The 24,975-nt window shown below is 42.0% G+C and overlaps 1 protein-coding gene across 2 annotated transcripts; it reads left to right on the plus strand.

The window, feature by feature from the left end:
- The first annotated feature begins 4,479 nt into the window (after positions 1 to 4,479).
- On the plus strand, positions 4,480 to 9,086 carry Ddit4l (DNA damage inducible transcript 4 like). 2 transcript variants are annotated; one of them, XM_036190511.1, is made up of 3 exons: positions 4,480 to 4,604; positions 5,209 to 5,350; positions 6,995 to 9,086. In XM_036190511.1, exons 2-3 carry the CDS (start codon positions 5,260 to 5,262, stop codon positions 7,483 to 7,485), a joined length of 582 nt encoding a protein of 193 aa, XP_036046404.1. In that variant the 5' UTR covers positions 4,480 to 4,604; positions 5,209 to 5,259; the 3' UTR covers positions 7,486 to 9,086. The 2 variants fall into 2 exon arrangements, with proteins under 2 accessions (XP_036046404.1, XP_036046403.1); XM_036190510.1 differs by lacking the exon at positions 4,480 to 4,604 and adding an exon at positions 4,776 to 4,950.
- The last annotated feature ends 15,889 nt before the right edge of the window (positions 9,087 to 24,975 follow it).

Consider the following 24,975-nt stretch of genomic DNA (forward strand, 5'->3'; position numbering starts at 1 on the left):
TAAACAGCTCCTTGCAATGTTGTTGTAAGAATGTCACCAAAACACTGGAGTTTTTTTCAAAAGTATAGTAAATTTTGTCACTATAATCATGGCTTGATTTTATAGAGTGCATTATGTTATCATTCACTGAATCCTCACAATAATCTTATTGGGGAAGGTGTATTTTAACTCCTGTCTTAAAAAGTAAAACACAGAAATGTCCAGTTTCTTATTCAAATTTACCAGGCTATCAAATACCTTTGCTGGGATACAAACCTAGGCAGGTGGACTCCACAGTCCATGCACCTAAGTCCTACACCCTGAGATGAACATCATGGAATCACACAGCTGTGTGTAAGCACGGCTTAATTCACTGTGCTTTACGTCTACAGAATGGCTCTTGAACCACCCGACAGAATTTTGTATATACTTGACATTTTGGTTCGGGTCTTAGTTTTGATCCTCTTGTGTAGCAATGTCATAGATCTTTGTCATGAAACAGAGTGTAGTTTTAGTGGGATACAATATGGATGGCAGATATCTAAGATTTACTCACTAGGTTAGGACACTTGGTAGGTCCATGGAGGGGTAGTGTTGAAGGGTAGATACCTATGTGAGCATGTAGATTCTGTAGGCCTTATCAAGAATTCCAGGAAAAGTGGTATATCATGGTGGTATTCTCAAGCTGGAGACTTTGAAAAGTTTTAAGATATAACACTAGAAAAATGTCAGTGACCTACTCCATGTTCTTGGTTGACACCGTCTGATAGTAGTCACCTAAATTGTAAACCTTTCCATATCATAATAAGGGAATACAGACCTTGTATTGCATTTAAACACATCACATTTTTTTATTTAGAGATAATATGTGTCATTGTTTATGACCAGAATAAAACCATACAACTATTTTGAGCAACAAGTCACTATGGTAACAGTTTTTCTGATTAAATTTAGAGTTGCAATGCCTTCTGCTACTGTAAGACATGGCTTTTAATAGCAGGTACTATATATCATTTTATATTGGGACTCATTTTATTTTATATCAGGTAAGACTTAATGCTAACTTACCTAATGCAAATTCTATATCACAATATACAATAACTTGTGCTACTTGCTTAATCATTTCATGGAAACCTTACTGGTTGAAGCTTTTCGAAGACAGGTGAAAAATGAATGATATCATCAGAGGAAAAAACAAAAAATTACGGGGTTCTACAGCCAATAACTGTAGTTGTCTATACATTTCATTTTCTTCTACAAAACTGTTTCTTCAATTATAAAAGTCAATACATGTAACAGTGTATCACAGTGGGAAGTTTTAATTTTTTAATCATATTAATTTACTGTGTGTGTGTGTGTGTGTGTGTGTGTGTGTGTGTGTGCTCATGTATGCTGTGGTGCACACATGCGCATCAGACGACAGCTGGTGTGAGTAGGTTATCTCTTTCTACCAGGTAGGTCCTGGGGATTGAACTCAGGTCTTCTCACTTGCCAGCAAGGGTCTTTATTCCCTGAGTCATCTCACCAGCCCAGGACTTTATATATTCATATTATTTTCTCATATAACATTAGGTCTCCTTACCTGGTTTCCCACACCGTGATGAATATATTCTATTTTTTTAAATTTCTTATTCAATGGCAAATACTTTCCAGACACCTTGCAAACAGTGAAGATCATAAATTTTCTTCAATCCGAGCAACACTTGAACTGAACCACAGAATAGTGCTGATTTGGAAGACTGTGGAACCTTTGGGAGGATGCACCTCACAGCAGGAAGTGGGTCACTGGGGGCGGGCCATGTTGTTTGATAGCCCAGCCCCACTTCCTGTCTGCTAACCACTTTCTGAGTTCTCTTCCTGCCCCCAATGCCTTCCCTCCCATCATGGGCTGTCTTCCTTCAGACTGTGAGCCAAAATAGGCCCCTCCTCCCCTAGGTTGTCTCTAGTCAGGGATTTGGTCTCAGCAGCTAAAACACTAGGACTCCTCAGCATTTCATTTACCAATTTAGTGTAATCACAGGAAATCGGAGACATGTACATTGAAAACTCTCACAACGTTTGCAAAGAAGTTGTAATACTAGCATCAGTAAAAGGAGTTTGTCCTTCCAGCCTGACAAGTGGCCCCATGAGCTTGCTCAGAAATCCACTGTACAGGTTAGGGACCCGGGTACTTTCCTTGGGTGTTACAGCTCATGAGGTGAATGGCACAACACACTGGATGTCTTAACAATGGTTCAGGAGCAATGGCTTACACTGAATAAAATGAGAAATTTGGCTGGTGAAATGTAATAAGCGTTCCAAGTCATGAGACACCAGATGCCAGCATTTCCTCAATCACATACTAAAGTATCTTTGTGTAAGTATATTTTATGTAAGTACTAATATTATGAATGCTGTATTTACACAAGGGAGCCCGGAACTTTAATGTTTGAATCCATATCAGTTATGGTTGCCATTTAATATTGCTATTTTTCTTTTTGAATGTCAAATGAGTAAATCATAGGAATAAAACTGTAAACTTGCTTAAGATGAAAGGCCTTACTTATGATTTTGATAGTTTGTTATCATATATTGAGGTGTGACAGGCAAGCCAATTATTGAAACAATTAGTTCTATTCACATACAGTTCTTATTTCAAATGCCACCACAAATATTTACAGAATTAGATATGTAATACAACATAATGCATTTTGATAAATATCTGGAATATGTCAGAATGATGAGTTTTCTGCTATTCGTGAACTACATCCACAACATTTTCAAAAACTTGAGTGTATCATTTCTGACAAAAACACTGTGGGTTTGGTTTCCCTCGATTCTGTTGAAATCCTTAAAATGCTTCATTTTCTTAAGTTGTCTATCTGGTTGCAAAGATGAAAGGAGGTGATAGAAACCGGTCTTCCATCGTTCTAGGTGAACTTAAGGAAGACAGCCTCTGTCAATTACTTCAGCTGTACGCTCTACACCGCTGATTGCTTCTGCCCTCTAAGTCCTCAGAGTACCACTCATTCCGTCAAAAAGAATGTGGTTATTTGAAATCTTTTGCGTATGAGTGGATTATTTTCCCCAGTAAAATCCCAAAGGGTGATGTAAAATTGTAGCTAGGTGAGCCAAGAGTAAATACTACATCCTGGAAGTTTCCATCATTTTGGCCCAGCGGAAGTATTTAGAACTGTGTCTAAACCCCCGAAGGAGTGTAAATGCGCATTTTCTCTGTTTTACCCGTGCCCATTCTGGTCTCTTACTATTAGAACACCAACCACTTCCCCTGAGGCAGGCAAGAAGCAGCTGTTCCTAACTAGGCTGAGAGATAAGGACAAGGGGCTTTGCGACTGGCCGGGCACCTGGGGGATGGGGGGAGGGTCATCTTCTGACCTTCCAGCTCTAACCCCAGAACCCTTTCTAACTGGCTTAAATGGTCTTGTTTTCCACTTTTGTTATTAAAATAGAAGTGGCACTCTGCTTGCCCCAGCCTATCAGCATCTCTTCCCTCGGACTGCCTGACCTTGAGGTGGTGGCAGCTGCCTGAGGGGAGTTAAAAATGGACCTTCAGGCCGCCTTTCGTTTCTGTTGCTCTGCCTGCAAGCGTCCTCCCACCGATCTGTTTATCACGCCCTCTGTACCGCTTCTGTTGTTGTTTTGCTTATGAAGAGTCTTTAGCCTGGACAGCTGATCCTGCTTTTCAAGGCCCTAACCAGCAAGTCCTTGCACACGAAGTCCCCAATGTGCAGGGACTGGTGCTGGAACCTCTCCGCGAACAAAACGCACCCCAGCCCCAGGTATCTCAGCACTTTCTTCATCTTCTGATCCCTGGCAACCCAGCTGGGAATACGCATGCCTAGCAAACAGGGCAGCAGGGCAGCGGGAATAGGGTGGCTCACTGAGTTAGGAAAAATGTTTGGCGTCATGCTTTTATGGGACTCCCTGGGACAGTCACGGGCATTATCCCAGCAGGATAACTTTATTTTCATGCCTAAGAAGCCTTTTGAAGACCAAAGCCTAAACTTCTCCCAAAACAGGCCCACACCAGGAACTTCAGCTTCTGGGGAAGGCAATCGCTCCTAACTCTCCTGTGGGTGGAGCAGGTAACGGACATCCCATTAGCGGTTTTGTTTAGTTTCTTGGCACTGGCCCCCTTTCAATTCAAGATCCCTGCTTTCAGAGGCCAGGTCTTAAAACCGTGCCAGGTTCGGCCTGGCCGCGGAGAGAACATTTTAGTCACAGATGTAGCATCCTCAAAGATGTCCCATTGATTCCCGAGTACAGCTGAAGCCAGAGAAGCCCTTGCCACATCCGACCACCTGCGGAGTCTGGGTGCGGACTGGAGCTGATGGGTTAGATGTTAGAACACGAGCATAAAGGATGCTCACAGAATACCGACTCAACTAAGCCAAGTTCTTATTCAGGATGACACAGCAAAGACTCAGGTCATGGCTAACAGGACTTGGAGCTTCCTCCTGCCTGAACAGCTCCTTAGCCAAGACCTGGGCAGTCTGAGCGTGGAAGCAAGCACGCAAGCTGTGTGCAGGAGCTCACATCAACGAATCCAGGTTCCTGGCCGAAGGGAGGTGGTCCTTAGGTGAATTACAGTCACGGTGACCAGTGGCCTACCCAGGAAACAGCAGGTATCCGCCCAACTGGTGGCTGATCCTCTACTCCCAGAAGCTTGCTTGGGCCCCTGACTTCACTGGAACCGAAATGCAAGCGACCTGACCCGGCAGGGGCGGGCCAGGGCACGGGCGGGGCGGGTGGCGCAGGTGGGCGTGCCGGCCAGGCAGGGAGGCTGGACCTATAAAGCACTCTCTGTTCCGGAGGCGGAGCGGCGGGGTGCAGCCTGTGCTGGTGGGCGCGGTGGCCCGCAGCCTTCGGCTCGCAGCGGGACCGTGCTGGAGGGGGCCCACTGTTCAAGGTTCGGGCTACCGAAGGCGCCTGCCTCATTTTACCCCTCAGCATCTGGTGAAATCCCTGCAGGTGAGCTGCAGGAGGAGGCGGGAGTGAGTGGGCAGGGTCGCTTCCCTGTTGTGCTAACTTTCCAGCTACTTTCAGCTTGTTGGCTGTAGTTGGCGTCTCTGCTCCTAGGGCTTTGTCAACTTGAGTTACCAAGGCTGGTCCCTCCTTCTGGAAGAGCAGTGCCCGGGCTAGTTCTCTCTGGGGATGCTGGGACTCTGAGGAGTCTTTGCACTTCTTGCGTGCTTTTGCAAACTTCTCTCCCTTTTTTTTTCTCCGCAGCGCCTAAGGGGAAAACGGTTCTGCTCCGCGAGGGAAACAGAGCCGTTGACCATGGTTGCAACGGGCAGTTTGAGCAGTAAGAACCCGGCCAGCATTTCAGAGTTGCTGGACGGTGGCTATCACCCTGGGAGTCTGCTAAGTGGTGAGTCGCCCCGCTGTCCACCTCTCTCCTATCCGAAGGTCGCGGCCCCTCTCTAGATAGTGTAAGCGTCCCTGCCTGAGCGCGCGCTAGACCTCATTCCCTCCTAGATAGAGAATAATATATGAAATCCATCTGAGGGGTCTTTCTAAACTTCCTTAGCATCATCTGCCTACCAGAAACAAACATAATACGAATACTATGTTGTTCTAGTCTGCTAACAGGATGGTTGGGACATTAAGTGCCCAGCTGGGTGTGTTTTAAGACATGGTTATTTGTGTAACCAGCACCACCACATTTTCCTCCCAAACTCTTCTCTGCCATCTATGCCCTCTTTTCCCCGTCCCCAGAGAGCCATCTTTTACGTTTTGTTACTATGTTAGTTTTGCTCTGAGAGTGTTAGATAATAACGCAATACGTGCTCTTCTGAATTCAGTTTGCTTTCCCACAGCTCAATATTTTGGAGCTAGATCCTTCCCTATTAAGGTGCTCCTTTTCATAGCTAAGATTCTACAATGAAATAAACCCACTCTTCCAAACTGTGTCAGAAGGACAGTTTAATAGCCCTAGTCCCACAGGAATAATCATTTGCAACTTTGAATAGCAGTTTCTAATTTAACACGCTACTCTGCTATCAAAGAATTGTGGTGTGAGTGTAGATTAAACTGCTTAAGCTCTTTATATCTTCCTCATTTGTAAGATAAAATTAAGGTAGTGCTATAGTACAAAACTCTAAAATTGTCTGTCTGCAATGTAGCTATAACATAGGTAAAATACAGATATGATTTGGAAGATATTAGTTAAAAAAAAAAAAGTGACCTAAGTGAACACATGAAGCAGAAAGCAGGTAGAGGTTTGAGGCCACTGTGTGGTGTGGCACCCTGCCAAGTAGTAGGATTAATTTGGAAGGTAGGTGACCAAATGCAGAGCTATCTTTTTTTTTCTCTGAGCAAACCTAACTTTGTTTTCCTGGGTTTGTTTTGTTTTGCTCAGCTAAGAAAAACCTACCCAGCCCAGTTATAAATAACATCATGAACCTCAAAGGTCCTCTCTTCTGTAAGCAATCTTTAATCAAACAGCTCAAAGCTAAAATTGGACCTTCAGGCCATTCTAGCAAAGACTTTTAAAGAAAAAGAAAAAGTTGGTGGGTCTTTGGTCCTGAGATGGACTTATTCACAAACATTTGCAATCATTCTGTGTCTTAGTACATACACACTGACAGTCACTTTGTGAAGCAGCAGTAAGGATTAAATTCCAGATGTTCTGTGTGTTCTCTGCAAGAACACTAAAATAAACTTGGAAAACCCTACAGAGAGGGCAAGCGAGAAAGGAAATAACTCGTAATCTTGGACAACCACGAAGATTTTTGCTTCACGATCCTTAAGACTATGAGTAGACACAGAAATTTTTAAGTTATTTTAACCTTTCAGCGTGTTCATCACAGTCTTGAGTGCACAGATAAGCTTTCAGTCTTGAGAGATTAAATGGCTTGCTTGTCCTACTGCCTGTTGGTTAAGAGCAAAGTGAGGTAAGCTAACTCTCGCAGCTGTACCCAAAGCAGTTAGATAGAGAAGCTGGAAGTGGCCAAGCTTTGTTAATGCCAGGAAGACACTATTTCTCCCCTTCTAACATGTTCATTTCTTCCAGATTTCGACTACTGGGATTATGTTGTCCCTGAGCCCAACCTCAACGAGGTGGTATTTGAAGAGACAACGTGCCAGAATTTGGTTAAGATGTTGGAAAACTGTCTATCCAAATCAAAGCAAACCAAACTCGGTTGCTCCAAGGTCTTGGTCCCTGAGAAACTGACCCAGAGAATTGCTCAAGATGTCCTGCGGCTCTCCTCCACAGAGCCCTGCGGCCTTCGGGGTTGTGTTCTGCACGTGAACTTGGAAATTGAAAACGTATGTAAAAAGCTGGATAGGATTGTGTGTGATGCTAGTGTGGTGCCGACTTTTGAGCTGACACTTGTGTTTAAGCAGGAGAACTGCTCGTGGACGGGCCTCAGGGACTTCTTCTTTAACAGAGGTCGCTTCTCGTCGGGCCTTAGGCGAACTCTGATCCTCAGCCCAGGATTTCGACTTGTTAAGAAAAAACTGTACTCTCTGATTGGAACGACAGTCATTGAAGAGTGCTAAGGAGGAAAAACAAAGTTCCCTGATGAGTGGATAATAAACCTCTGAAGCAATTCAGTCAGTCATTTGTAGTTTGCCTGCCTGCCCTCACTAAGAACTCCGGGATTTAGGCCATCTTCCTTCAGGATTTCTCACCCATAGCAACCTACTTCAAAGGCTTTCTCTCTCTCTCTCTCTCTCTCTCTCTCTCTCTCTCTCTCTCTCTCTGCTCTCAGAGTGATCTTCTCAATGACAGGATCTTACCAGATGATGTCCAGCCTATCAAAATATACAGAGGTCCATACCACCAGCTTCCTATTCAGATTTGAAGAGTTCTTACACAAGAGAGTACAGTTAAATTGATGAGTTTAATTAAAACATCACCTTATGTAAGAGCAAATAAATATCACAGTAGCAAGAGCATGACCTCTCTGCTTGGTGTTCTCCCCACACCTGTGCCCAAGAGACAAACAGCTTTCATTGGATTCTAATGATTACAGGATTACTTTCAATGTCTGTAGTAACACATCAACTCAGTTTTCCTAGTTCTCAACTGTTGGCTGTTGTCATTTTTTCATATCTTCTTTAATTAGAGAAAGAGAGATGGCACCCTGGCCTTTCTGGCATGTGGTTGATTGGACTGAGCAAATGGAGACTGCCCATCTATGAAGATGGAGAGGGGTAACTCAGACCCTGTGCTGTTCGGGTCCACTTGACGACATTACTACTTTATGCCATTACAATGCTTAGTGGCCAGGGAGGCATCTCACCACGTCAATGGTAGCTCACCTCTGGCCTTTTCTGAGAACAGGACCACCTTTCCTTAACTTCACACTTATTTTTTACTGTCAGTGTGTTTATATTTGCAGAACCTGGTTTGACGTTGAGATGTTGTTGCTACTACAGACTAAATGTGAAAATCGTATAATAACTTAAGACAACCAGTACACACATCCAGCCTCTGCCCACCCTACACACCAACTCCTAGGAAACAATAAATGCTTTGTTCTGTTGGTTTTTGTCTTATTCTGAGATACTAAATGAGTTTCTGTTTTTACGGCCATGAGGTAATTCACCCTCCACATAACTCTGCTCTGTTCAGCAAGGCCTTTTCATCCTTGGGTCATGGAAAAGAGTGTAATCAGTTCTGCCCAAGCCTTTAGTACAAGTTCATATGCCTCAGGTGCCAGCATGGCTGAGACAGATATCTTCATCCTGGCCTTACACAAACAAGCCTGATGCAGTTACTGATCCTGCAGCTGACCTAAGACATCACTGTTCCAATGAGCAGGTGTTCTAACAAATTGTGTACTTGGGATGCTTGGGAAGGCACCATAAAGCCAGTCTGGGACAATAGGCACATCCCTGTTGTTTTGTAGTCTTGCTGATGTTCAGGGGTCTGAAGGTCACTGCGTTTCCACAGCTCTTTTGAGACACCACCTGGAAGGATGCCGAGGCTACTCAGGCATGGACATAGATCCTTTTCCCACAACAGGTGTTACTGGCTCTCTTGCCTGTTTCAATGACAAAGTGACGGTGGCTTAAGGAGGCGCCCACAATGATGTTCCTGTTAAAAAAGGTTCAAGTCTGTCTATTTTTTACAATAAAACATTTTATGTTTTTAATTCTCTTGCCCTCTTTGTTTCTTCTGCAATTGTGTCATGATGACCCTAACATAGATTTGACAGTATTTGGAGGAAGATAACGAATTACTCCCTTTTGACGAAACTGTTTTGCACCCTCAATTATATTATTCCAATTACACTTACTTCACGTATTTACATATAGATAAAGATGATTTGATTCATAAACTTCCAATTTTCTCACATTATTTTCAGTAGGATTTGAGAGCCACTGGCAGCTGCCTTCTTCAAAACAAATCCCAAAACATTTTCTATAGCTTTCTGAATAGCCAAACACACACACACACACACACACACACACACACACACACACACACTCACACATATATAAAATCAGTGTACATATGCATTTTTACTAATTATATTAAATGACAATTCTTCAGAATTCTCTTTCAATTAAAATTTAAATTTTTCACATCCCTTTTGTGTCTCTGCACATTAACATTCATTATCTCAGAATTCTCTTGTAATCTAACCTCAAACATCTGAAAGATAACAATATTAGACACACTGAACACCAGATAGACAGAATCAGGAACATTTGTTTTGAAAATAGACTAGAAAGCTGTATTCTTTGTTTATGTTTGGGACTGAAACCACAGCGTCAAGCGTGCCAAACAAATACCCCACTGCTCATTTACATGGAGCTAGACTCCAAAAGCAAATGTTTAGTGTGGTTTCTGGTTAAGTAGGAAAAATGAGGAAACAATTGTCAGTGTTTGGGATGGAACAGTGGATAAAACTGCTTGCCACAAGCCTGACTGCCTAAATCTGATCCCTTAGACCCAGATGGTGGAAGGGATAATCCAATGCCTGCAAGTTGTCCTCTGAACTCTGTACAAGTGCCATGCCATGTTCACACACACACACACACACACACACACACACACACACACACATATACTACCCCTCTCACTGGTTTAATCTCCTAAATAAATTAAAAAAAAACCCTGTAGTTACATTGTGTGTGTGTGTGTGTGTGTGTGTCTGTGTGTGTGTCTGTGTGTGTCTGTGTGTGTGTGTGTGTAAGCTATTTTTTTTTCCTGGAGCTGAGGACCGAACCCCGGTCCTTGAGCTTGCTAGGCAAGCACTCTACCACTGAGCTAAATCCCCAACCCCGGTGAAAGCCATTATTATATGCATTTCTCAATTACATGGATTGGAACAAATAATGACAATAATATTGAAGTCCAGTACAGGTTGTCAGCAGATAAGAAAGAAAGGATGCATGTGACATGCTAAGAAGGAGGAGTATAATAGTATCATGAAGAGTCCTGGACCCTTGCTCACACCCAGTCATTGGTGCAGATTCAAAAGAGTTTTTTTGAAAGTTCTTGAAAAGCAATTAAAAAAAAAAAAACCTCAAACGACCAAAGAGAAAATAATTGGAAAAGAGCTTGAATAGGAACTCATGTGGCTGGTAAATGCAGAAAAAGATACTTAATTTAACTAATAACTAGAGAAATGCAAGTTAAAAGCATAATAAGAAATCAGTGTATACTTATGCATGTTAGGTAACAATTGACAAGTCCATAAATTGATGAAGTCAGAGCAAAAAGAATCTCACTTCATCCCCTGGGAACTACACCTCAGTAATCAGTTGTTGTCATAGAAAGTTGACGATAAGTGTATTTTATGAACCAGCCATCCCATAGTTCATTATCAGTGTTCTTTGGACCATTTCACTTATTTTACAATATAAAGAAGTCATGGAATTGTGGACTTTGTCATATTTTCTAATTACCATGCCAGTTTTTCACCCTTAGTTTTAAAAATTAGAAATGATGTAAGCTCTACATCACTGTAAATACTGGCATCTTAAATAAAACCATTACATCATTCAGCTAAGTGTTTCCAGTGGGATGCCATGGCATAGTCATGTGACACCAGAATCTATTTAGACAACACTAAAGTAGGCTCTTCCACAGGAAGACGTTTTTTCCAGGGGTTACATTTTCTCTGGCCCTGCAACTTTCCAACCTTTATTTTTTTATACTGAATTTTGCTTTAACATAGTAATTTTACATTGTAAGGTTTTTTCTTTGTTTGTTTTCCCTCTGAAGAAAAACACTAAAATTATAATTTGCAATTATAATGTGTTCAGTAGCATTTACAATGACAAGTTTTGGTTGAGTTCACTTACAAATAATAAACGGTGCACAGTGATCAAAGACATTAAATGTGCCTTGCAATGTTATAGAGAATATTCATGCTGAAGTGCTGGGTTACTTCTTGTTGAAACAACAATTTCATTAGTTGTAAACTTGTTTCTGCCATAAGTTCAAGGCTAGACTTTACTATATATGTTTTGTTTCCATAGCTAAACACTCTGAAGAAATTTAATCTTATCAACAAGATGGCCACAGTGAAGACTGCCTAAATACTATTCAGTCTTTGGAATACTTTCAGATGCATGGTACTTTCAGTGGGCAGTATGCACATGATCCAAGCAGATTTCAGTGCTGCTTAAAGCAAAGGACAGACCCACTCAGCTCACAGCATTTCTTACCTATGTCTACGAATTTGCAAGAGCTGCCATAGCAACAAACTGATAGTGAGCGGTATGAGCCGCAAAAGCTTGTTTCTGCTCAGGGTTGAAGGCTGTGAATACAAGATCCAAGTGCTGGCAAAGTGGTGTCTTCCCAGAGCTCCTTCCATGTGTGCAGATGGCCCTCTTGTTCCTATGTCTTCCCCCATTTGTGTATCTGTGTCCTAATCTCTCTTTCACATAAAAACACTAGGCTTAGTGGATTACAGCCCCAGGAGGGGCATTATTTTAGTATATTTGCCTCTTTAAAAGCTCCATCTTTGGGCTACAGTCAATCCTCTAGTTAATGCCCAGACTAATGTCCTCTGGCCATGCTTACAAAAACTATTCTTCTATTCTCTCCCAAAGGCTGTACTCATTCACTGCCTGTCAGTCCCTTATCTACTGCCACATCAGTGGACACCAGCCCATTGCAGTTATGTGTACATAGCATAATGTCTACTGCAGGCACTAAAATGTAAGTATCTGTGCAATGAGATCCACTAAAACATTACAAACAAAATGGAATTATTTAAAAATGAGACTAAGGGTTCAGTCATTATAAGTAGTGGCAGTTCTTAAGAGGCCCTGGGTTCGATTCCCAGCACCCACATGACAGCTCACAGCTTCTTTTAACTCCATTTAGTCTTCCAGTGAGATTAGCTATCACTAAGGAAGCAAAATTACAACAAATGCCAATGAGGGTCCAGGGAAAGAGGAATCTTTATTAACTGCTGGTGAGAATGTAAATGTGTGTACCTCATGGAGATCCATATGAAAATTTCTCAAAAAAAAATAGTAAAACTAGAACTATCATATGATGCAGCTTACCAATCCTAGGTATATACCTAAAAGACTCTAAATCAATATACCATAGAGATATGCCACTTTCCATGTTCATGCGGTACCATTCACAACATCCTGGAAATGGAACCAGCTTAGGTGTTTATCAATAGATGAATGCAATGGAATTTTCTGAAACCATAAAGAAAAAAAATGAAATCATGACATTTGCAAGAAAATAGGTGAAAATGGAAACTGTTATTTTAAATAAAATAAGCCAGATTTGGACCAGGGAGATGGTTCTGTGGATAAAGGTGCTTGCTGCCAAGCCTGACACCCTGAGCTCCACCAAGTTCAATCCTCAGAAGCCACAAGGTAGGAGAAAACTGGCTTCCCTTAGTTAGTCTCCTCCCTCCCACAGTTACTGTAGCACTGAATACACATATACACAGGAAAAGAAAAAGGAAGGAAGGAAGGGAGGAAGGGAAGGACGGAGAGGGAGGGAGGGAGGGAGGGAGCTTGTGGGGACTAATTACATTAAAATTCTCGCACATGCCATAGTGCACCAGTAGTGTTATCTCAAGTACGTAATCTCAGCACATGGGGAGTAGAGCCAGGAGCATCACCTCAAGTTCTAAACCAGGCTGGATTACATAGAGAGGGCCGGGACAGCTGAGAAAGAAAGAAGAGGCAAGGGATATTGCTGGCTCTGCATCTGGGTTCCTGCCTCAAAGGGAGAGGAAGACAGGGAAGGGATCGAAGAAAAACCGCAGTGCTATATAAAACACTACTTTGCGTGCTGTCCTGAAATCTAAACTGTCAGAATTCAGCATCTGTCAGTGACAAGTGCTTTGCTGGGGTCTCGTTATGTGCAGTGAGCGGAGAGTATTGACAGACAATTCTGACCTGACTCACTGAAAAGGCACAAAGAACGGTTCCCTAAATGGCATCTAGAGCCATCCAAACTTCTGCATGCCCCAGGCTTCTCCACTGAGGATCTTAGATGTGATGAAAAGCAACCAGACCACGAGAAAGACTCACGTTTTATGATCAGTTCTCCAAATAAGAGGAGACCTAGTAAGTCAGAAGCCCAAAAATAGCACATCACTGAGGATTGTACCATGCCAGAGCAATCCTGAATGGGCACAGAGTATTTTACCACTTTGTCACAGAACTGCTGCTGTGGACCAAAGGTCAAGACCAAGCTTAGTTCAAAGCCTGGAAGAGTTCGTTTTAGTCATTCACAATGTACAACCCAAACTGCCCTGCCTTCCCACCTCTCAACACTGAAACAATTGCAAATGTGGAATGCTCTCATTAAAGGTGATTTCTTATTGCTCGGGGATAATTCGGTGTTCAACTGTTCTTGTGCATGCATTTCATAGTGCTCATCCATGTATAATGCATTTCTTTTTTAGTAAGCAGAGGAAGTAATGGTAATTCCAGCCCAGTGTTGATATGAACCAAGGGCTGTCTGGCCTCAGGGGTGTGACTAGGAGAGCAATGAACAAGCTGGTATGGGAGAGAAGTGTTTCTGGAAACCCGGAATCATCCCGAGTTGGCTCATGTTCATCACTCTAGTTCACAGTCTTGTAACAATTCACATACATAACAAAGCTCCCATGAAATGCCTTGTGAAATGCCTATCTGGTACTTCAAGCAAGAAAAATAAACAAGTTCTCTCTTCAAAAAAAGATTCAGGACTAAACCCAGGAAGTAAACAAAAACCATGAGAGACAAACAGACTTTAAATGTAAGGAAACTTTCCACTGAACTGAATTCAAAGTGTGTCTGGACAAACACCCATGTCCCCATTTGTCTTGGCTGCTGTTCTATTGCTGTGAAGAGACACAGAGAACAAGGCAACTCTTATAAAAGAAAGCATTTCATTACTTATAGTTTCAGAAGTATCGTCCATTATCATCATGGTAGGGAGCATGGTGGCATGCAGGCAGACATGATGCTGGAGAAGTAGCTATATCCAGATCTCAGGCAGCAGGAAGAGAAAGACTCTGGATTTGGAATGGGCTTTTTTGAAACCTCAAAGCCTACATCTAGTAACATACTTCCTCCAACAAGGCCACACCTCCCAACCTTTTCAAATAGTGCCACTCCCTGGTGACCATGTATTCAAATCTATGAGACTATGGGGGTCATTCTCAAGAAAAGCTTAAGTGAAGGAATGGACTTGTAGCAAGTTGAGAGCAAGCAGGCAAAAAGCAAAAGCATCCTTCTTCCTTGTTTTTATACAGGCTTCCAGCGGAAGAGGTGGCCCAGATTAAAAATGGGTTTTCCCAGCTCAAAAGATCTGGATTAAAGGTGTGTCTTCCTACCTCATATATCTGGATTAGAAGTAGATCTTCCTACTTCAAATTAAGCAAAAGTCTCTCACAGGTCTGCCCTCCAGTTTTGAGTTTCAGTTAACTTCAGTGGTAGTCAGTTGACAACCAAGAATAGCCTCTACACCATCCTTCTCATTTATACCAACTTTCTCTGAGCTCAGCACTTCAAATTTACAGAGCAGTTTAGGAACTTACATGTGCTGCCCATATCATTTCAGCAGAAAGCCTTTGTCTCCGTAGTGTGCTTAAAAATTAACTATACTATGGACAGTTGGAGCAGGCCCTGTTCCTGGGTGGGCAACGCATCACTGTGAGTGATAGAAATGAAGTTGAAGATCTGCCTTGGAAAGGACCAGGACAACGGAACCCAGGGGTGGTGACACATCCTTCAATAGAGCAAGGCAGTTCAAATCCTGAAAGAGTCACAGTTGCAAGCAACTGACAATCAAAAGAGGGCCTGTAATTGAAGGCAAGGCTGCGTTAATATAAAAATGAATGTCAAGGTGATGGAAAAGAAAACTCTTCTCAGTTACAAGAAGGCAGAATTCCAACACTTTGCAAAATGCCTTATGAAATGACATCCAGACTCTATATGACTAGCAAATGGAAATCACCCAGGCTTTGCTTATCTCCCTATGGCTTGGCTAAGAAATCCCCTCCTGGCACAAGGCAGTCTGAAAAGAATAGTGTTATAGAAGGGCTCCGGAAGAAATACAGCATCTTCATCACCTCAATTAAAGGAAGACCATGAAACTAGAAAGAAGACGGAGAAGGCAGGAAAGAGAAGGGACCAGGCCTTGATCATTGACGTAGAAAATGGATGGAGTGCCTGTCTGTCACCAGAGGCAAAAGACGCTGGAACTATGAACACAGTTTGTTTACCAGTCACCAGTTTGAACCAGTCCTTCCTGAATTTGTGGATCTCCAGAACATGTGCTTCACGCTGCTCAATGTTATCCCATCAGAAGACATCAAGGCCATCTGTTCTGTGAGCTGGAACCATAGTATAGCATCTCCCCTTTTAAAATACAAACAGTAAGGGCTGGAGATGGAGCTCCGTGTCGCCTGCGTGCTCGGCACCCTGAGTTTGATCCCCAGCACACACCCATGGAAAGGAAAAAACTGGAAAAACAGGACTAGAATCAGATACTTGCAGCCATGTAACTTGTAACCGGAGCATTAAAAACAATAGTAATACTAGTTAAAGAAACAAAAAAAAAAAAGCTACAACAATAAATGAATGTTACCCAATGCACACAATTTCACCATTTGGATGGAAATGAAAACTGTTCAAAGAAGAGGGTTCAGTGGGTAAAGACACTTGTAAAACAAGCCTGAGGACGTATGCTCCATCCCTGGAATCCATATAAGGTTGGAAGGAGAGAGCTGACCCCACAGAGTTGTCCTCTGACCTCCACAACACACACACAAACTCACACACATGCATGCACACACATACAATAATAATAATAATAATAATAATAATAATAATAATAATAATAAAAATGAAAAAAGTAAATAAAAAACATGTGAAAACTAACTTTTGAATGGGTATTGCATTAGTTATTTTTCTGTTAGAGTGATAAAACATCATGACCAAAAGCAAGATATGGAAAAAAGAAGTCATTTTAGCATATCGTTGCAGAGAGGGGTCTATAACGGCAAGGAAGGCATGGCAGCAGTTGGCTGAATCAGGAAGCTGGATGGTCACATTTTGCTAGACAGGAAGTACACAGAGCAAACTGGAAGTGTGGAGCAAGGTTCTAACCTCTCAAAGCCTACCCCAGTGACATAGTACTCCCTCCATCAAGGCTCCCCACAAAGAGTGCCACCAACTGGTGACTAAGGGTTCACTTATGGGTGATTATTTCTCATTCAAACTACCATGGCAACAAGGAAAAAGGAAAAAAATCTGAGAAACTAACTAGGGGAATGGAGCAACCCACTCTGTGAAATCATAGTATGGCCAAACTGATGGAGGAACCCTGAGACACAAGCAGCAGAGCACACAGTGTCTGATGGCTCACTGCCCTCCCTGTGTTCACAGAAGGTAGATTCACCTTTTGTTAATTATTGGCACTGCTAAGAACCAAAGCAAGTTCTACAGTATTCAGCTTGAGTCCCCTCAGCCAAAACGCTTGGAACCAGATGTGTTTCAGAGTTCAGATTTGTTTTGTTTTGTAATATTTTCACATGAGATGTCTTGGGCAAAGATCTAAGTCTAAACTCAAAAGTCATTTGTATCATATGTATGCCTTCTACAAAGAGCCTAAGGGTAATTTTATACAGATGTCCATTAATTTTGTATGTGAAACAAGCTTTTATGTGCCATTGTGTTACTTATGGAATAAGATCAGTGGTCAAAAAGTGTCAGATGTTAGAGCAACTCGGTTTTTGCATTTTTACATTTGAGATGTCCAATTTGCATTGAGATGCTCCTCTTGTTTAACAACAGCTCACAAGGTGATGTGTTTCACAGCAACAGGGTTTCTGTAAATAACAGATGCGGAGCAGATCTCCTCAAGGCCACCGGAATGTTAGCTAAAGAGAACTTTTAAGGGGCACTAGAACAACAGTAAGAAGACATGAAATGCCCATGCTTTCCAAACCAATGTCGTTCTTGTAAGTGCCACAGCACTTCTCTGTCCCTGCTGTCACCACCCCATGAGAAATTGTCCACCTCCTGAAACAAACTCCACACAGCCCTTCTCTCCAACACTGTGTCCTTTGGGTTGAGATGTAAGAAAGCCACTTCACAGGGGGAAGCATATGAACCCTAATTTGTACCTGCCACTCTACTCAACAGTCTGCACACACAGTGCAGCAATCCCTGTGGCCCAATCAGCAGGACATGATTTCTCTAAGAAGCAAACTCAGAGAGAGTAAACAGAGAGTCTCACTTCCACTAAGATGTAGAATCCAAATGAAATTACATTCATTTATGAGTCCAGCAAGGCCATGCCAGAAAACCAAATCTCACCAGCTCAAGCCAAGGCAGAAAACAGAGAGAGGATCAAGTACAAGTACCACGTTTTAAAGTCAAGGTGGACTGAGCCTGCATCTGGAGTTCAATATGGATGAATGCAGGAGGAAAGCAAGTGTGGTAAGATGTCCGTGTCTGCCTCTTGAATAGAGCAAGGCTTTGCCTGCATCTTTGTAGACTGGTGTGGAGCTGGCATTGATGCACATGGGGTAAGTCCAGCTGATTGAAAGCCCATCATTAGCATCCCAAGTGCATTTCAAAAGTCAATGTGTAAAACACTTGGTCCCCCAGACTGATGCTATCAGAAGGTAGTGAAATCTTGAAATGGTGCTGTAGTTAGAGTTTTCCTGCCTGGCTCAGTCAGGACAAATCTCTCTTACCCGCCAGTCCCACAGTCTCTCAGACCCAACCAAGTAAACACACAGAAACTTATACTGCTTACAAACTGTATGGCCATGGCAGGCTTCTTGTTATCTACTTCGTCTATCTTAAATTAACCCGTTTCTGTTAGTCTATATTTTGCCATATGGCTTGTGGCTTACCAGTGTCTTTACATGTTGCTTCTCATGGCAGTGTCTGGCAGTGTCTGTCCTCCCCAGCCTTCTACCTCCCACAATTCTCTTCTCTGCTTGTCCTGCCTATACTTCCTGCCTGGCTACTAGCCAATCAGTATTTTATTTATACAGAGTGATATCCACAGCACTTCCCCTTTTCTTTTTTGTTAAAAAAGGAAGGTTAACTTTCACATAGTAAAATTACAGATAACAAAACAATTATCAAGCAAGAATTACAGTTATAATATTAAAGAAGATATCCTAACTATCTTATATTTATGAGTTTAAGGTTTTATATCTAACTTATCTTTTATCATAACTGAGGATCATATCATATCATATCTATCTAGTCTTCAACCACATCAAAGACCTCAGAAGGATATAATATTACCTGAGAAACAGGAGAAGGATGCAAGCAACTTTTGGGAGTCTTGTAGGGTAGACAGAGACAGCTGGCAGCCTGAACAGTCACCTAATGTTCCTTTGTAAAGTTGGGGCAACTGTCTTCAGCCCACAGGGCTAGAGTCTCTTGGTCACTTTTCTCAGTGTCCTGTAGAATGTCTGGCAGTTTCCTCTGCGAAGCAGGAACCTGAAGGACCATTTTGTCAAGCAAAGTTTAGTGGTCACCTTCCTATGGGTCCTGCATGTCCAGTCAATCAAGCAGTCCAGGCTAAACAGATGGCTGTTTTTACCAAGGTGAAGATAAGATATGAAGTGTCTTCAATGCCCATCCTCCTCACTGAAGTAAATCTGTGTTGCCAGGAGCAGACATGTCTCACTGTCCAGAAAGTCTAAATTTTAAAAATATTTTAAATGCCATATTCTGTAGACCTTTGAAGTATTTGAAGATTACCTGTCTATCTGAAATATATCTATGTATACCTTGAAAACTTAACATGACTATAAGTTTGACTATCATAGAAGACTAATTGATCTGTATTTCTTAATTATCCATTACAATCTAACCTTTTCTTTTAACAATATGTCTGGGTTTAGAGAAGGAGTGAGCCAATTCCATCTCCAAAGCCAGCTTGATAATTTTGGGAATTTGGGCGTAGTTTCTCTTACTACTTCCTGCTGGAGGGGGGCGCTGTATCTTATGGGGACACAAAGAAAATTTTAGGATTATGGAGTAGTCTGTGAGGGTAAACCTCTGAGCCAGTTGCCTTGAAACCATTCTGGATGTTGAATCATCTGGACCATGGTGTCACTGGAGACCTTTCAGGTGGTCTTGGCTGATCAAACCTAATGTATCTTAATCTGGAACAATCCACAGCCTCTGGCTTTCTGTGGAAACAAAAGCAGAGACTCTTTCCCAAAGCAACATATCCTTAGATCCAAATTTTGAAGTCAAGGTACCTTTAAAATTTACATATTTGTTTAACTCAACAACTTTTACGATCAAATCTTTTTCTGTAGTTAAAAATCCCAAAGACAACACAAACCAGATTCTCTGTGTAATATCCATCTTTGTAAGACTGAAATGCCACTGTGGCTGCTGGCTCCGCCCACCTCAGCTTCCCAACATGGCGGTGGTACAGTTTACTGCCAGCTCTGGGTCTGGAGCCATGTTTACCATCTGATAGAAAATTACAACATGTTCACACGGTTGGGCTTGCCTGGAGGACCGCCTAATTATTTCTGGTTCAAAATAGTCATTTCCAGGTCAGAACACCTCCTGTGGCTAGGACTCCGTGGCTTGTAATCTACGCGCATGCATGGAGTAGCCACATGTGGTCCTGTACGCATGCGCGGCCCACTCTTTAAAAAGCCAGCGCCATTTTGCACAGGTCTCTCTCTCCTCTTCTTCTCTTCTCTCCTCTCCTCACTCACGTGTGTGCTTCACATAGGCCTGTCACCTCTATCCTCTATCCTATATTAATAAACAGCTCTTCTGTGGATTTGTTGTGTTCGGGACATGTTCCTCGCGGGGTAAGAGCAGCCTAGTGAGAGGTTTTCAGGTCAATTGAAGAATGTCCCCAAGGCGATTGCAGAACCCAAATTCTTCCTCATTGCCCTTTGAACTCTCAGCTTTGAGATAATCAGCCTTGTTCCACCTTGAACTCCTAAAATGAGATGCTGCTTTGCCCCAAAATCCAAAAGCCACAGGCCACTTGGCCCAAGATGTACCTCCAAACTGTGAGCCAAAATGGTGAATTTTCTGACAATCCAGCTATTTGTTACACTTACAGAAAGCTAACACAGAGCCAGACACATGGCAGAGTGGGTCAGAGTCCCAACAAAAATGGGTGCTGACTGCAGACAGCACCAGCAAGTGAAGAGCTCTTAAACCGGTGTCGGTCCAGGGAGCCAGGCCAAGCAATGAGAATGCGCATGCCTGGAGCTGAGCCTGGTTCCTAGTCTGCTTTATTACTACATAACTGTGTGGCCATACTTAATCTGTTGTCTTCAGTCTCATTGCTTCAAAGAACAATGCTGCAGGGCAGGGGAGGTGGTGGCTGGGGAGATAGCCCAGCAGTTAAGAACATACTACTCTCATAGAAGGAAGACTAGAGTATGGTTCCCAGCACCTATAATGGGTAGTTCACAACCACGTGGAACTCCAGTTTCAGGGAGTCTAATACCCTCTGTGGACATCCAGACACACATGGCAGAAACACATGCACACAGAAACACACACACACACACACACACACACACATACATATGAATAAAAATGATTTCTTTTCATTAAGCCAACGTCAAGGCCATAGTGTAATATGGCCATCTAATGACTTACAGACACCAAGTTCTGTGAGTGTGCTCTGGACAAACTTAGCAGTCTGCTCTTCATTTTTAGGCCTAGCCTTTCCTTTCTGGAAGATACCGGTCACACACTGAAAGGAAATTAGCCAAAGAGGATATGCTTTAATAAAGCTCACAAGGTCACCAAGGGGCTAAATCCTCTCAAGTATCCTGAACGCCAGGTGTGGATACAACAGACTATTTTCAGATCCCACTCACCAAATACCCTGGCAGCTCTGCTCTCACAGGTTCAAGGCCTTGGCAGGAAGGAGCCCACAGGTGGCAAATCTTTAAAACTCTCTGAAAGGCAGGCCAAAGAGTGACAGGTTCTCCTGGGATAGACTGGTCATATTGGCTTAAGGCCAGATTCTAGAATCCATGGCCAAAATATGTGAGGTCTAGCGCATCCATTAACCTTCTTCCACAGCAGCTAACCATTCATTATTTAATTGGATTCATAGACCTCAAATTTGTATTAAGGAACTATGATAACTGACCTCAAATATTTGAAATGTGCATGCACGCTGTAAAGATTGCATTCATTTAGTTTTGCCCTAAAATTCCAAAGAGTCAGAGCTGCTGGAAGCCATATTGTAAATGCAATATTCAGTAATAATAATGAAACTTTCAGAAGAGTCTAACCGAAGGGGTTACAGTCTGCTACCTACAGGCCACATTTCATACTTGTACAATTTTTTTTTATGGCTCACTAATAGTGAGGTAGAAAGATCATACCTTTCTAATCTGTGCAGTTGTATACAGTGGTCCAGCAACTTGTACAATCAAATTCCAACATCTTTCTTTTCTTGAGAAATCTAATGGTGTAAAACAAAACCTGCATTCCCTTGCAGCAATAGCTGCCCATGCAAATGCAACCCCCGTCCTGTGGATAGAGAAAGGGCAGTATTCCAGTCACCTGGATCTCACTGCCTTATGCTCCATACCCAGATGGCAATGAATACCTCCAATGATTTTCTTAGTGCATACAAAGAGAAGATTCTCTCCATCATCAGGATTCTCTGCTTCTCTAATTCTGCCTCTCAGAGTCCTTCAACTGTCTCCCATTTTCTTTCCTCTAGCAATTTCTGAAGCTGTGAAAACTCATGTATTCTTTTCCGTAAGAACTTGTCACCATTCCCTACTTTAAACATATGTCCCTTTTGGCAGCTCTGGCCAGCAGCTGTAATAATTCTCTCTCTCGAATTTCAAAGGAAGTTTAAGGGCAAGAACCTGAAATGCAAGTGCTCTCACAAAACTCTTGAGGCCCTGCTGTGGCTGCTGAGTGAGTGCTAAGGACAAATCGTGACAACAGCTATTTTTAAGTAACTTCTGTCTCATTACTTTGGTGCATGCTCCAATTAACTATGTTGAATTTTGTGATAGTCTTCTTCATTTTTAAGACCTAGTTGGTACTCTTGAGAACGTGAAAATCATGAAAGGAGTGGTTGATTCTTATGCTAAGACTGGTTGTGTTTTCATCACAAACGAGGGGAAAGAGTTCTAGCAGCATCCTTGAGAGTTAAATGATGATGAAAACATCCAAACATAACCTAGGCAAAGTTACGTTTAGGTAAAGAAAATAGAGTAACTTTTCAACTCTGTTGACAAGAACCTGGATGCAGCCTGTGGGAGGCTGTGTTTCTAAATATAATTAATCCCCTAGTCATCAGATATCATGATGCCCCACTGTCCTCACAACTCAAGATACAAGAAAACCCCTAGGGACAGTCTCAGTGGAAATGTAACACTAGCTTTTGTATCTATGTCAGCGAAATAGAAACATTCATTTCTGTAATCAGCCCAAATATATGCAATAAATCATAACGTCATGTAAAGCAAGGTAGCCAATGTTTTAAAAATAATGAAAATCACAATTTTAATGTATTTTTCATCCAGAAAAACTTAACATTTGAAAGGAAACCTGTTTCCTTATTACATTATTTTGAATTTCTATTATTAATTTTTACTTAAATTATTTCAAATTTTAACTGCACTAAATTTTTTTAGAGAAATAATTAGGTTTTGAGAAACTGACAGCATGTCCAGATTTCTTTAAAAAGAACGCATTATTTAAAGACCTTGAAACATCTGTTCCTGAAACTGACCATGGGGTGCCCACTGCCAACTGATATACATCTACAGAACAACCCCTACACTTAGGGCTTGGGGAACCTGACAAAAGATGGGGCAGAAAGGTTGTAAGAGCCAGAGGAGCAGAATGTCTGCCGGGAAATAGTGTCTTCTTCACAGGAAATGGAAGCTTCAGAAACAACGCCTAAAGAAGGCCTGCAGCATGACAACAGCACTGACGTGCCAACGCTGATGAGGGGCTTTCCCAAGGCCTCACCCGAGACCAAGAGCCATATGCCGTTAGTGACTGCTTAGACAGGGAGATCAGTCTTCTCCAGGGACATGTGTCCTAATAAGTTTTTCAACCCTAAGACGTTAGAACTAAAAAATATTCATATAGGAAACACTATATGGACTGAGCAGGCTTTATTCATATGGAAGAAGAGGTCATGAGGTTGAGCAGCAGTGGAGAAGAGACAGGAGAAATTGGAGTAGAAGAAGTAGTGGAAATTATGTAAACAAAGTATTCATGCATGAACTTCTCCAAAAAAATAAGTTTAATTTAGAAGAGAAGGGGGCTAAAATCTTCATGATGAAACTCATTATTATGTATAATAAACACATGCTAATAAAAAATTAATAAGTAAATAAATGGCTAAATTCTGCAGAAAATATATATGTATAATTTGGCTTAAGTAGTTTGGGCTCAAAAGCACTATTAGCCTTAGAACTTGGTGCATTTCAATTATTCTAAGAAAAATAAAAGAAGCAAATAATGTCCAAACCCTCACTTTCTCTTTCTTTCAGTGTCTGTAAGAGTTGTAGTATGAGACCTATAAATCATTACCTGTCTGGTGTGCACAACAGAACCTGGGGGTCAAAAAGTGGAGGCCTGGCTTTGGACAATTAGGTTAAAATGTACAAGCCACAGAAAGGAGAAAAAGCATGCAGACAGAAGCCTGCCGTGCCAGTACAGTGCCAGAGAAAACACCTTCCAAGTTAGAAGGACCTCAGTTTAATTCCTGAGTCTGGAATTAACAACATTATCTACTTTTGAGTAGGGGAGAAGATCCACTTGGCAGAAGGGGAAGAGAGATCTGGTTTGGTAAGTTTCATTGAAAATGTCACCTACTGTGCCCTCTGTCAAGGAAACTCTAGCAACTCCAACCAGGAACAGATGAGAAAGGATGTTTGGTTTGAAGAAGAAACTGTCTCCGAAGACTTGAAGAATGTCCATATAAAAGATAAGATAAATAGCGTGTTCTTTCTGAGACAGTAGATTTGGTCAATATTCATCTGTATCTGAAGGACCCCACTCCTTGCAGAAATCAGATGTGTCTACAGTGCTTCCCTAGGAAGCATGTGCCTTCTGTAGAGCAAGAATCTCCCAGATGGCCATTGAACCCCCTCTGACTTTTAAGGGCCCCTCCATGCAAGGTTAAATTGATTTTATAATTTTAAGTGTTGGCTTTCAAAAGCCAAGGAAGTTCTCATTATTTTAATTGTTCTCTTGATTCACATTTGCTTGTAAGTCTGTTCCTTTATTCCCATCTTTCCTCTTTTGCTGAGTTAGAACGTGATTTTCTTAGCGGTCTTTCAGGTAGTATGTACCGTTCTAACTCAGCGTAGGTCCCTTCTTCTTTACCATTCTTTACTTTCCTGCTCATACATCAAGAACATATTCTCCATAAAATACACATTCATAGCAATCTAAAACTACATTTCATCACTGCGTTCCCATCACTACCTGAAAGACCGCAAAGAAAATCAGAACCAGATTTAGTTATGGGAAGGAAGATGAATTTTAGAGAAATAATGATCAGCTGTTTGCGACTTCAGGGTGATATGGCTGTAGGCTGTTTATGAC

Source organism: Onychomys torridus, chromosome 6 (genome assembly GCF_903995425.1).
Source record: "Onychomys torridus chromosome 6, mOncTor1.1, whole genome shotgun sequence".
Classification (NCBI taxonomy): domain Eukaryota; kingdom Metazoa; phylum Chordata; class Mammalia; order Rodentia; family Cricetidae; genus Onychomys; species Onychomys torridus.

Excerpts from the sequence above, each read along its gene's own strand:
- Ddit4l (XM_036190511.1), top strand. The coding sequence starts at position 5,260 with ATGGTTGCAACGGGCAGTTTGAGCAGTAAGAACCCGGCCAGCATTTCA. Across the intron at positions 5,351-6,994 it reads CCCTGGGAGTCTGCTAAGTG|ATTTCGACTACTGGGATTAT; the intron begins GTGAGTCGCCCC and ends CATTTCTTCCAG.